Source organism: Nerophis ophidion, linkage group LG02, assembly GCF_033978795.1.
Source record: "Nerophis ophidion isolate RoL-2023_Sa linkage group LG02, RoL_Noph_v1.0, whole genome shotgun sequence".
Lineage (NCBI taxonomy): Eukaryota > Metazoa > Chordata > Actinopteri > Syngnathiformes > Syngnathidae > Nerophis > Nerophis ophidion.
The window spans coordinates 85,488,273-85,503,378 of NC_084612.1; the positions used below are offsets into that span (position 1 = coordinate 85,488,273).

Genomic DNA, 15,106 nt, shown 5'->3' on the forward strand with positions numbered 1-15,106 from the left:
ATATGTTGCTCCAAAACCTGTACGAACCTTTCAGCAATAATGGTGCCTTCACAGATGTGTAAGTTACCCATGCCTTGGGCACTAATACACCCCCATACCATCACACATGCTGGCTTTTTAACTTTGTGCCTATAACAATCCGAATTGTTATTTTCCTCTGTTCTGGAGGACACCACGTCCTCTTTTTCCAAATATAATTCGAAATGTGGACTCGTCAGACCACAGAACCCCTTTCCACTTTGCATCAGTCCATCTTAGATGAGCTCGGGCCCAGCCAAGGCGGCGGCGTCTCTGGACGTTGTTGATAAATGGGTTTGGCTTTGCATGGTAGAGTTTTAACTTGCATTTACAGATGTAGCGACCAACTGTAGTTACTGACAGTGGTTTTATGAAGTGTTCCTGAGCCCATGTGGTGATATCCTTTACACACTGATGTCGGTTTTTGATGCAGTACCGCCTGAGGGATCAAAGGTTCGTAACATCATCGCTTACGTGCAGTGATTTCTCCAGATTCTGTGAACTTTTTGATGATTTTACGGACCGTAGATGGTAAAATCCCTAAATTCCTTGCAATAGCTCGTTGGGAAATGTTGGTCTGATAGTAGTTTTCTAAATTGGACTTTCAATTGAAGCGGGAGGTAATAGCTCGGTTGGTAGAGTGGCCGTGTCAGCAACTTGAGGGTTGCAGGTTCGATTCCCGCTTGTGCCATCCTAGTCACTGCCGTTGTGTCCTTGGGCAAGACACTTTACCCACCTGCTCCCAGTGCCACCCACACTGCTTTAAATGTAACTTAGATATTGGGTTTCACTATGTAAAGCGCTTTGAGTCACTTGAGAAAAGCGCTATATAAATATAATTCACTTCACTAATAAAGGAAGATCTCCATCGAGACAAAAATAATTTTCAAACTGAAGAAAGATAAGGAAGACTTCTATAAACAAGTTATCGATGCTTTTGTTCAGAAGGAGCTGCGCACGGACTTCATTTATAAGTAAAGGTAAGACCATAATAATGTTTTTATATTAAATGTGCTTTTCATGATGGTATCCTTACATCACACTCACATTTTTACCGCATGCCTTTGGTAAGTGCCGGAGTGAGTAGAGGTTTTAAAATAATTAGCCCATGCTTACCTTTACCGCATGCCTTTGGTAAGCGCGGGAGTGGAAAGAGGTTTTAAATAAATTAGCGCCCCGGCGGCAATTCAAGGAAATACGGTATAAGGTCGTTACTGACAGTGGTTTTATAAAGTGTTCCTGAGCCCATGTGGTGATATCCTTTACACACTGATGTCGGTTTTTGATGCAGTACCGTCTGAGGGATCAAAGGTCCGTAACATCATCTCTTACGTGCAGTGATTTCTCCAGATTCTCTGAACTTTTTGATGATTTTACGGACCGTAGATGGTAAAATCCCTAAATTCCTTGCCATGGCTCGTTGGGAAATGTTGGTCTGATAGCAGTTTTCTAAACTGGACTTTCAATCGAAGCAGGAGGTAATAAAGGAAGATCTCCATCGAGACAGAGAGACTTTTCAAACTGAAGAAAGATAAGGAAGACTTCTAGAAAACAAGTTATCCATGCTTTTGATCAGAAGGAGCTGCGCATGGACTTCATTTATAAGTAAAGGTAAGACCATAATAATGTTTTTTATATTAAATGTGCTTTTCATGATGGTATCCTTACATCACACTCAAATTTTTACTGCATGCCTTTGGTAAGTGCCGGAGTGAGTAGAGGTTTTGAAATAATTAGCGCATGCTTACCTTTACCGCATGCCTTTGGTAAGCGCGGGAGTGGAAAGAGGTTTTAAATAAATTAGCGCCCCGGCGGTAATTCAAGGAAATACGGTATAAGGTCGTTACTGACAGTGGTTTTATAAAGTGTTCCTGAGCCCATGTGGTGATATCCTTTACACACTGATGTCGGTTTTTGATGCAGTACCGTCTGAGGGATCAAAGGTCCGTAACATCATCTCTTACGTGCAGTGATTTCTCCAGATTCTCTGAACTTTTTGATGATTTTACGGACCGTAGATGGTAAAATCCCTAAATTCCTTGCCATGGCTTGTTGGGAAATGTTGGTCTGATAGCATTTTTCTAAACTGGACTTTCAATCGAAGCAGGAGGTAATAAAGGAAGATCTCCATCGAGACAGAGAGACTTTTCAAACTGAAGAAAGATAAGGAAGACTTCTAGAAAACAAGTTATCCATGCTTTTGATCAGAAGGAGCTGCGCATGGACTTCATTTATAAGTAAAGGTAAGACCATAATAAGGTTTTTTATATTAAATGTGCTTTTCATGATGGTATCCTTACATCACACTCAAATTTTTACCGCATGCCTTTGGTAAGTGCCGGAGTGAGTAGAGGTTTTGAAATAATTAGCGCATGCTTACCTTTACCGCAAGCCTTTGGTAAGCGCGGGAGTGGAAAGAGGTTTTAAATAAATTAGCGCCCCGGCGGCAATTCAAGGAAATAGGGTATTAGGTCGTTACTGACAGTGGTTTTGTGAAGTGTTCCTGAGCCCATGTGGTGATATCCTTTACACACTGATGTCGGTTTCTGATGCAGTACCGTATGAGGGATCAAAGGTCCGTAACATCATCTCTTACGTGCAGTGAGTTCTTTCAATCGAAGCAGGAGGTAGTAAAGGAAGATCTCCATCGAGACAGAGAGACTTTTAAAACTGAAGAAAGATAAGGAAGACTTCTAGAAAACAAGTTATCCATGCTTTTGATCAGAAGGAGCTGGCATGGACTTCATTTATAAGTAAAGGTAAGACCATAATAACGTTTTTTACATTAAATGTGCTTTTCATGATGGTATCCTTACATCACACTCAAATTTTTACCGCATGCCTTTGGTAAGTGCCGGAGTGAGTAGAGGTTTTGAAATAATTAGCGCATGCTTACCTTTACCGCATGCCTTTGGTAAGCGCGGGAGTGGAAAGAGGTTTTAAATAAATTAGCGCCCCGGCGGCAATTCAAGGAAATACGCTATATGGTTTTGAAAATGAAAAACCTCAAAATGTGTTTAATTTCCCAGTGTGGCCCTCAGTGGTGGAAGTTAGCGTTAGCATGTGTGCCTAATGTAGTGGCCCACTCACCCCAGCCCAGCAGACTCAGCTTGAGCAGGTATCTCCTGATGTAGATGTTGAAGACCCGCACCAGCAGCAGGTACAGGTGGAAGCCCTCCAGCGCCGACCAGGTGACGGTGGCCATCAGGGCCCAGTGCAGCAGGAGACCCAGGACCCCGCACGACCAGTCCGGCCCGCGGGCCCCCAGGCTGCAGGCCAGGAAGCCCAGGTGCAGGCAGAGCAGCGCCAGCGTCAGGTGGGCATGAAGACACCCGCCTCGCTCGGGCGGCTGCTTGCTGTCGGACACACACACACACACACACACACACACACACACACACACCTTGGTGCAATGCATGATGGGGTCTGGGACCCGGCTAACAGGAAGTAGCGTACTGCAGGCAGACGTAGAGGAAGAGGCTGAGGGCGGAGAAGAAGGCCGAGAGCGAGGACCCCACCATTGTGAGCAAACTCAGGTTGACGGCGTCTTCTTTGCTCAGCGACACGTCGGCGTTCTTGGCAGGAAGGAAAGGGAGATATTTTGTAGTAATTAGAAATGTTTATTGTTTCAAATTAGCGTGTTAGCATTCAACTCTAAATTGTCTTATTTTATTTGTCTATTTTGTTAAGTTAGTGTGTTAGCATATTAGCATTCAACTACAAATTGTCTTTAAAATCCATCCATTTTCTACTGCGTGTCCCTTTTGAGGTTGCAGGGGGTCGCTGAAGCCTATCTCAGCTGCATTCAGGCTGTCTTTAAAATTATTCTAATTTTTTTTTTCAAGTTCGCATGCAAGCATGTTAGCATTTAACTATAAATTCTCTTATTATATTTGTCTATTTTGGTAAGTTAGCGGGTTAGCATGTTAGCATTCAACTATAAATTGTCTTATTATATTTGTCTATTTTGTTAAGTTAGCGGGTTAGCAAGTTAGCATTCAACTAAAAATTGTCTTATTATATTTGTCTATTTTGTTAAGTTAGCAGGTTAGCATATTAGCATTGAACTATACATTGTCTTATTATATTTTTATATTTTGTTAAGTTAGCAGGTTAGCATTCAACTATAAATTGTCTTTAAAATCCATCCATCCATTTCCTACCGCTTGACCCTTTTGAGGTTGCAGGGGGTCGCTGAAGCCTATCTCAGCTGCATTCGGGCTATCTTTAAAATTATTATTATATTTTTTTCAAGTTCGCGTGCTAGCATGTTAGAATTTAACTATAAATTGTCTTATTATATTTGTCCATTTTGTTAAGTTAGCAAGTTAGCATTCAACTATAAATTGTCTTTGAAATCCATCCATCCACCCATTTCCTACCGCTTGTCCCTTTTGGGGTTGCAGGGGTTAGCATTTTAGCATTCAACTATAAATTGTCTTATTATATTTGTCTATTTTGTTAAGTTAGCAGGTTAGCATTCAACTATAAATTGTCTTTAAAATCCATCCATCCATCCACCCATTTCCTACCGCTTGTCCCTTCTGGGGTTGCAGGGGGTCGCTGAAGCCTATCTCAGCTGCATTCGGGCTATCTTTAAAATTATTATTATATTTTTTTCAAGTTCGCGTGCTAGCATGTTAGAATTTAACTATAAATTGTCTTATTATATTTGTCTATTTTGTTAAGTTAGCGGGTTAGCAAGTTAGCATTCAACTATAAATTGTCTTATTATATTTGTCTATTTTGTTAAGTTAGCAGGTTAGCATGTTAGCATTTAACTATAAATTGTCTTATTATATTTGTCCATTTTGTTAAGTTAGCATGTTAGCATTCAACTATAAATTGTCTTTAAAATCCATCCATCCACCCATTTCCTACCGCTTGTCCCTTTTGGGGTTGCAGGGGTTAGCATTTTAGCATTCAACTATAAATTGTCTTATTATATTTGTCTATTTTGTTAAGTTAGCGGGTTAGCAAGTTAGCATTCAACTATAAATGATCTTATTATATTTTTCTATTTTGTTAAGTTAGCAGGTTAGCATGTTAGCATTTAACTATAAATTGTCTTATTATATTTGTCTATTTTGTTAAGTTAGCAGGTTAGCATTCAACTATAAATTGTCTTTAAAATCCATCCATCCATCCACCCATTTCGTACCGCTTGTCCCTTTTGGGGTTGCAGGGGGTCGCTGAAGCCTATCTCAGCTGCATCCGGGCCATCTTTAAAATGATTATAATATTTTTTTCAAGTTCGCGTGTTAGCATTTTAGCATTCAACTATAAATTGTCTTATTATATTTGTCTATTTTGTTAAGTTAGCGGGTTAGCATGTTAGCATTTAACTATAAATTGTCTTATTATATTTGTCCATTTTGTTAAGTTAGCATGTTAGCATTCAACTATAAATTGTCTTTAAAATCCATCCATCCACCCATTTCCTACCGCTTGTCCCTTTTGGGGTTGCAGGGGTTAGCATTTTAGCATTCAACTATAAATTGTCTTATTATATTTGTCTATTTTGTTAAGTTAGCGGGTTGGCATGATAACATTCAACTATAAATTGTCTTATTATATTTTTCTATTTTGTTAGGTTAGCATGGTTAGCATTTTAGCATTTAACTATAAATTGTCTTATTATATTTGTCTATTTTGTTAAGTTAGCAGGTTAGCATTCAACTATAAATTGTCTTTAAAATCCATCCAACCATCCACCCATTTCCTACCGCTTGTCCCTTTTGGGGTTGCAGGGGGTCGCTGAAGCCTATCTCTGCTGCATTCGGGCTATCTTTAAAATTATTATTATATTTTTTTCAAGTTCGCGTGCTAGCATGTTAGATTTTAACTATAAATTGTCTTATTATATTTGTCTATTTTGTTAAGTTAGCGGGTTAGCATGTTAACATTTAACTACAAATTGTCTTATTATATTTGTCCATTTTGTTAAGTTAGCAGGTTAGCATTCAACTATAAATTGTCTTTGAAATCCATCCATCCACCCATTTCCTACCGCTTGTCCCTTTTGGGGTTGCAGGGGTTAGCATTTTAGCATTCAACTATAAATTGTCTTATTATATTTGTCTATTTTGTTAAGTTAGCGGGTTAGCAAGTTAGCATTCAACTATAAATTATCTTATTATATTTTTCTATTTTGTTAAGTTAGCAGGTTAGCATGTTAGCATTTAACTATAAATTGTCTTATTATATTTGTCTATTTTGTTAAGTTAGCAGGTTAGCATTCAACTATAAATTGTCTTTAAAATCCATCCATCCATCCACCCATTTCCTACCGCTTGTCCCTTCTGGGGTTGCAGGGGGTCGCTGAAGCCTATCTCAGCTGCATTCGGGCCATCTTTAAAATGATTATAATATTTTTTTCAAGTTCGCGTGTTAGCATTTTAGCATTCAACTATAAATTGTCTTATTATATTTGTCTATTTTGTTAAGTTAGCGGGTTAGCATGTTAGCATTTAACTATAAATTGTCTTATTATATTTGTCCATTTTGTTAAGTTAGCATGTTAGCATTCAACTATAAATTGTCTTTAAAATCCATCCATCCACCCATTTCCTACCGCTTGTCCCTTTTGGGGTTGCAGGGGTTAGCATTTTAGCATTCAACTATAAATTGTCTTATTATATTTGTCTATTTTGTTAAGTTAGCGGGTTGGCATGATAACATTCAACTATAAATTGTCTTATTATATTTTTCTATTTTGTTAGGTTAGCATGGTTAGCATTTTAGCATTTAACTATAAATTATCTTATTATATTTGTCTATTTTGTTAAGTTAGCAGGTTAGCATTCAACTATAAATTGTCTTTAAAATCCATCCATCCATCCACCCATTTCCTACCGCTTGTCCCTTTTGGGGTTGCAGGGGGTCGCTGAAGCCTATCTCAGCTGCATTCGGGCTATCTTTAAAATTATTATTATATTTTTTTCAAGTTCGCGTGCTAGCATGTTAGATTTTAACTATAAATTGTCTTATTATATTTGTCTATTTTGTTAAGTTAGCGGGTTAGCATGTTAACATTTAACTACAAATTGTCTTATTATATTTGTCCATTTTGTTAAGTTAGCAGGTTAGCATTCAACTATAAATTGTCTTTGAAATCCATCCATCCACCCATTTCCTACCGCTTGTCCCTTTTGGGGTTGCAGGGGTTAGCATTTTAGCATTCAACTATAAATTGTCTTATTATATTTGTCTATTTTGTTAAGTTAGCGGGTTAGCAAGTTAGCATTCAACTATAAATTATCTTATTATATTATTCTATTTTGTTAAGTTAGCAGGTTAGCATGTTAGCATTTAACTATAAATTGTCTTATTATATTTGTCTATTTTGTTAAGTTAGCAGGTTAGCATTCAACTATAAATTGTCTTTAAAATCCATCCATCCATCCACTCATTTCCTACTGCTTGTCCCTTTTGGGGTTGCAGGGGGTCGCTGAAGCCTATCTCAGCTGCATTCGGGCTATCTTTAAAATGATTATTATATTTTTTTCAAGTTCGCGTGCTAGCATGTTAGAATTTAACTATAAATTGTCTTATTATATTTGTCTATTTTGTTAAGTTAGCGGGTTAGCATGTTAGCATTTAACTATTAATTGTCTTATTATATTTGTTCATTTTGTTAAGTTAGCAGGTTAGCATTCAACTATAAATTGTCTTTAAAATCCATCCATCCACCCATTTCCTACCGCTTGTCCCTTTTGGGGTTGCAGGGGGTCACCTAAGCCTATCTCAGCTGCATTCGGGCTATCTTTAAAATTATAATTACATTTTTTTCAAGTTCGCGTGCTAGCATGTTAGAATTTAACTATAAATTGTCTTATTATATTTGTCTATTTTTTTAAGTTTGCGGGTTAGCAAGTTAGCATTCAACTATAAATTGTCTTATTATATTTGTCTATTTTGTTAAGTTAGCGTGTTAGCATGTTAGCATTTAACTATAAATTGTCTTATTATATTTGTCTATTTTGTTAAGTTAGCGGGTTAGCATGTTAGCATTCAACTATAAATTGTCTTATTATATTTGTCTATTTCGTTAAGTTGGCGGGTTAGCATGTTAGCATTCAACTATAAATTGTCTTATTATATTTGTCTATTTTGTTAAGTTGGCGGGTTAGCATGTTAGCATTTAACTATAAATTGTCTTATTATATTTGTCTATTTTGTTAAGTTAGCGAGTTAGCATTCAACTATAAATTGTCTTATTATATTTGTCTATTTTGTTAAGTTAGCGGGTTAGCATGATAGCATTCAACTATAAATTGTCTTTAAAATCCATCCATCCATCCACCCATTTCCTACCGCTTGTCCCTTTTGGGGTTGCAGGGGGTCGCTGAAGCCTATCTCAGCTGCATTCGGGCTATCTTTAAAATTATTATTATATTTTTTTTAAGTTCGCGTGTTAGCATTTTAGCATTCAACTATAAATTGTCTTATTATATTTGTCTATTTTGTTAAGTTAGTGGTTTAGCATGTTAGCATTCAACAGTCAGGATCAAAGCCCGCTCTAAGCCATGGATCAATCCAGACCTATTAGCTGCCATAAAAGACAAAGACAGAAAATACTTCGAATACAAAAAGTGTAAAACCGAAGTAAATAAACAACCCAATAATAATAACATCAAATCACTCCTTTCAACTCTCAAAAAGCAATGCAATAAATTAAGAAATAAGACAAACAACCTGACTAAATCCCTGAAAAAAAATTATATCAACAACAAAATACAGGAAAACACAAATAAGCCACGTGAGCTCTGGAAAATTCTCAACAAGCAGCTTCCTGGATGCAGCCATAAACTTAAAACCAGACTCACCAACATCAACATCAAGGAGGGTGACGCCCTCATTACAGACAAAATGGAGGTAGCAAGCAGACTTAACACATTCTTCACCAACATAGCCACAACTCTCGTTAACAAGCTATCCCATCACTCTGGTCGCTTTGGTGTAGAACACATTAAAGCCTTCTACAGAAAGCAAGGAGTAGTCAACAACAATTTCAAACAAGCAGTGTTGGTCTGGGCCGCCTTTGGCTGCTGGCCCCGAGACCCAAACCCGTAATAGGCGTTAGAAGATGCATGGATAGTAGCTACTATTATTATAAGGTATTGTGTGTAGAATTTTGAGGACCAAAAATAATTAATTCCATTTCACATTGTCATTGTCAACTGTTAGTCCTAAGTGTCCCAATACTTTTGCCTAGGGTTAGTCGTAAGTGCCCCAATACTTTTGTCCAGTGGTAGTCCTAAGTGTCCCAATACTTTTGCCTAGTGTTAGTCGTAAGTGTCCCAATACTTTTGCCTAGTGGTAGTCCTAAGTGCCCCAATACTTTTGTCCAGTGGTAGTCCTAGGTGTCCCAATACTTTTGTCCAGTGGTAGTCCTAAGTGTCCCAATACTTTTGTCCAGTGGTAGTCCTAAGTGCCCCAATACTTTTGTCCAGTGGTAGTCCTAAGTGTCCCAATACTTTTGTCCAGTGGTAGTCCTAAGTGTCCCAATACTTTTGTCCAGTGGTAGTCCTAAGTGTCCCAATACTTTTGTCTAGTGTATCTACCTTCTCTGCATTGTGTGGTCACGCTAGTGCTTCCTGCTTTTAAGCAGCCATCTTGAGACAACAGCAGCGCAGCAGCAGCAGCGCAGCAGTTCTTTGAAGGGACATAAAATCAAAACCGGAGCAGTAATCAAAACTCTTTCGCTAACTTTTAATCAGAAGGGTTCAAACTCTCTCCTGTGCGAGTTTGAAGCCGAAACGACAAACGCGCTCAGAGGAGATAATGTTTGAATAAAGGTGACGGGTGTTTACAAAACTGTTGTTTTGAAGGGGTAATTGCCAACTTCCTGTTGCTGAAGGATGTCAATTATTAAATTAGAAATGGTCTCAGTCAACGAGGTGCTTAATAAATTGAGCGCGCTCCACCCAAACAAGACCACCGGCCTTGACAATATCCCCTCCAGATTCCTCATGGACTCTGCCAGCACCATCGCCCCAATAATCACACACTTAATAAACCACCATTGCCCCAATAATCACACACTTAATAAACCACCATTGCCCCAATAATCACACACTTAATAAACCACCATTGCCCCAATAATCACACACTTAATAAACCACCATTGCCCCAATAATCACACACTTAATAAACCACCATTGCCCCAATAATCACACACTTAATAAACCACCATTGCCCCAATAATCACACACTTAATAAACCATCATTGCCCCAATAATCACACACTTAATAAACCACCATTGCCCCAATAATCACACACATAATAAACCACCAAGTGCCCCAATAATCACACACTTAATAAACCACCATTGCCCCAATAATCACACACTTAATAAACCACCATTGCCCCAATAATCACACACATAATAAACCACCATTGCCCCAATAATCACACACTTAATAAACCACCATTGCCCCAATAATCACACACATAATAAACCACCATTGCCCCAATAATCACACACTTAATAAACCACCATTGCCCCAATAATCACACACTTAATAAACCACCATTGCCCCAATAATAACACACTTAATAAACCACCATTGCCCCAATAATCACACACTTAATAAACCACCATTGCCCCAATAATCACACACATAATAAACCACCATTGCCCCAATAATCACACACTTAATAAACCACCATTGCCACAATAATCACACACATAATAAACCACCATTGCCCCAATAATCACACACTTAATAAACCACCATTGCCCCAATAATCACACACATAATAAACCACCATTGCCCCAATAATCACACACTTAATAAACCACCATTGCCCCAATAATCACACACATAATAAACCACCATTGCCCCAATAATCACACACATAATAAACCACCATTGCCCCAATAATCACACACTTAATAAACCACCATTGCCCCAATAATCACACACATAATAAACCACCATTGCCCCAATAATCACACACTTAATAAACCACCATTGCCCCAATAATCACACACATAATAAACCACCATTGCCCCAATAATCACACACTTAATAAACCACCATTGCCCCAATAATCACACACATAATAAACCACCATTGCCCCAATAATCACACACTTAATAAACCACCATTGCCCCAATAATCACACACATAATAAACCTCTCAATCAAACAAGGCCAAGTACCCAAGGATTTCAAGAAAGCAAGAGTAACCCCCCTTTATAAAAAAAGGAAGCGAAATAGAACCTGGTAACTACTGACCTGTTTCTATTCTCACTTCCATTTTCAAAGTAATGGAGAAAATAGTTTATGAACAGGTGGATAGATACTTTGCTAATAATAAACTCATGTACAAATTACAATGTGGCTTCAGAACTAAGCACTCCACTGACACATGTCTTCTCTATCTGACCGACCACATCAAACATGAGCTGGACATTATAAATACTGCTGGACATGCTGGACATTATAAATACTGTGGCATGGTCATGCTGGACATTATAAATACTGCTGGACATGCTGGACATTATAAATACTGTGGCATGGTCATGCTGGACATTATAAATACTGCTGGACATGCTGGACATTATAAATACTGCTGGACATGCTGGACATTATAAATACTGTGGCATGGTCATGCTCGACATTATAAATACTGCTGGACATGCTGGACATTATAAATACTGTGGCATGGTCATGCTGGACATTATAAATACTGTGGCATGGTCATGCTCGACATTATAAATACTGCTGGACATGCTGGACATTATAAATACTGTGGCATGGTCATGCTGGACATTATAAATACTGCTGGACATTATAAATACTGCTGGACATGCTGGACATTATAAATACTGCTGGTCATGCTGGACATTATAAATACTGCTGGACATGCTGGACATTATAAATACTGCTGGTCATGCTGGACATTATAAATACTGCTGGACATTATAAATACTGCTGGTCATGTTGGACATTATAAATACTGCTGGACATGCTGGACATTATAAATACTGCTGGACATGCTGGACATTATAAATACTGCTGGACATTATAAATACTGCTGGTCATGCTGGACATTATAAATACTGCTGGACATTATAAATACTGCTGGTCATGTTGGACATTATAAATACTGCTGGACATGCTGGACATTATAAATACTGCTGGACATTATAAATACTGCTGGTCATGTTGGACATTATAAATACTGCTGGACATTATAAATACTGCTGGTCATGCTGGACATTATAAATACTGCTGGACATTATAAATACTGCTGGTCATGTTGGACATTATAAATACTGCTGGACATACTGGACATTATAAATACTGCTGGTCATGTTGGACATTATAAATACTGCTGGACATGCTGGACATTATAAATACTGCTGGACATACTGGACATTATAAATACTGCTGGTCATGTTGGACATTATAAATACTGCTGGACATTATAAATACTGCTGGTCATGTTGGACATTATAAATACTGCTGGACATACTGGACATTATAAATACTGCTGGTCATGTTGGACATTATAAATACTGCTGGACATGCTGGACATTATAAATACTGCTGGACATACTGGACATTATAAATACTGCTGGTCATGCTGGACATTATAAATACTGCTGGTCATGTTGGACATTATAAATACTGCTGGACATGCTGGACATTATAAATACTGCTGGACATACTGGACATTATAAATACTGCTGGTCATGTTGGACATTATAAATACTGCTGGACATGCTGGACATTATAAATACTGCTGGACATGCTGGACATTATAAATACTGCTGGACATGCTGGACATTATAAATACTGCTGGTCATGTTTGACATTATAAATACTGCTGGACATGCTGGACATTATAAATACTGCTGGACATGCTGGACATTATAAATACTGCTGGTCATGCTGGACATTATAAATACTGCTGGACATGCTGGACATTATAAATACTGCTGGACATGCTGGACATTATAAATACTGCTGGTCATGTTGGACATTATAAATACTGCTGGTCATGTTTGACATTATAAATACTGCTGGACATGCTGGACATTATAAATACTGCTGGACATGCTGGACATTATAAATACTGCTGGTCATGCTGGACATTATAAATACTGCTGGACATGCTGGACATTATAAATACTGCTGGACATGCTGGACATTATAAATACTGCTGGTCATGTTGGACATTATAAATACTGCTGGACATGCTGGACATTATAAATACTGCTGGACATGCTGGACATTATAAATACTGCTGGACATGCTGGACATTATAAATACTGCTAGACATGCTGGACATTATAAATACTGCTGGACATGCTGGACATTATAAATACTGCGGCATGGTCATGCTGGACATTATAAATACTGCTGGACATGCTGGACATTATAAATACTGCTGGACATGCTGGACATTATAAATACTGCTGGACATGCTGGACATTATAAATACTGCTGGACATGCTGGACATTATAAATACTGTGGCATGGTCATGCTGGACATTATAAATACTGCTGGACATGCTGGACATTATAAATACTGCTGGACATGCTGGACATTATAAATACTGCTGGACATGCTGGACATTATAAATACTGTGGCATGGTCATGCTGGACATTATAAATACTGCTGGACATGCTGGACATTATAAATACTGCGGCATGGTCATGCTGGACATTCACAAGGCCTTTGACACCGTTGACCACGCTATACTGTTGGATAAGCTCAGAGCAATCGGATTGGATAAAACCTCATGGAGCTGGATGCAGTCTTACTTGGAGGGGAGGAAACAGGTGGTAGAGGTGTCCCCTCCCCTCTCAGTAAGCTGTGGAGTCCCCCAAGACAGTATACTAGGGCCTTTACTGTTCCTAATATACATCAATGACATGCCATCAGCATGCCACTGTGAATTGTTCCTGTTTGCGGATGACTCGGCCCTGCTGGTATCCGGCAAGGACAAGTCACAGGTGGAACAAATCCTCAGTGCTGAACTCCTTAATATTTGCACCTGGCTCGCTGACAACAAGCTATCCATACACTTAGGTAAAAGGGAATCCATCCTATTTGGGTCCCACATCAACCTTCTTAAAGTCAGTGACTTGACTATAAAAGTGGGTGACATTGTTATCACCAGGAAAGATGAGATCACCTACCTAGGTTCCATTCTAGAGGCTAATCTTTCCTGTGATAAAATGGCAACCAAGGTCATCAAAAAGGTCAACCAAAGAACGAGATTCCTCTACAGAATCTCCTCTCTGGTCAACAAAAGCACCTTGAACATTCTAGCGGGAACTCTCATTCAACCCTTCTTCGATTACGCTTGCACCTCCTGGTAGCCCAGCACCTCCAAAACCCTCAAATCTAGACTCCAAACATCCCAGAATAAGCTAGTCCGGTTACTTTTAGACCTCCACCCCAGATCACACCTCACTCCAACCCACTTCTCCAAAGTGGGCTGGCTCAGGGTGGAGGACAGAGTCAAACAACTTGCACTGAGCCTAGTCTATAAAATCCGCTACACCTCCCAGATACCCAAGTACATGTCAAACTACTTCCTTAACGTAAATGAGCCCCAGAACCACAACACCAGGGGGAGCTCCACAAACCACGTTAAACCCAGATTCCCATCTAACAAAGGTCTTAACTCATTCTCTTTCTATGCCACATCAATGTGGAATGCACTCCCAACAGGTGTAAAAGTAAGTGCATCTCCATCCTCCTTCAAAACCGCTCTAAAACAACACCTCCAGGCAACTTCAACACTTTACTAATACCCTCCTCCATTCACATCACATCTCCCCGGATTATAAATAACCTAATGTAAATAATCAAATGTACTTCTAATGTATATACTTGTTCTTATGCTATGTGAACTCACTATGTTCTCTGCTGGCTGTACATATCCTACTAAGTCACACCTACACTGTTTCAATGTCCACATTTCTCTGTTGATGCAATTGTTGATGACTGAAGTTCTGATATCAACCAAAGCTCCTCATCCCACCCCCCGGATTGTAAATAATGTCAATAATTCAATGTACATACTATGATGATTAACTTGTGTGATGACTGTATTAT

The 15,106-nt window shown here is 38.6% G+C and overlaps 1 protein-coding gene across 2 annotated transcripts in view; it reads right to left on the reverse strand.

Annotated features, from left to right (window-relative positions):
• Nucleotides 1-15,106, reverse strand: part of LOC133546882 (adhesion G protein-coupled receptor G3-like) — a 32,761-nt gene that overhangs the window by 4,716 nt on the left and 12,939 nt on the right. Inside the window, exons 9-10 of one of the 2 annotated variants that reach the window (XM_061892739.1) lie at nt 3,537-3,593; nt 3,109-3,374 (exon numbers count right to left, since the gene is read on the reverse strand). In XM_061892739.1, the coding sequence (XP_061748723.1) occupies nt 3,109-3,374; nt 3,537-3,593 (323 nt within the window). Of the gene's footprint in view, nt 1-3,108; nt 3,375-3,474; nt 3,594-15,106 lie in introns of both variants that reach the window. The other variant, XM_061892738.1, reaches the window with a different exon arrangement.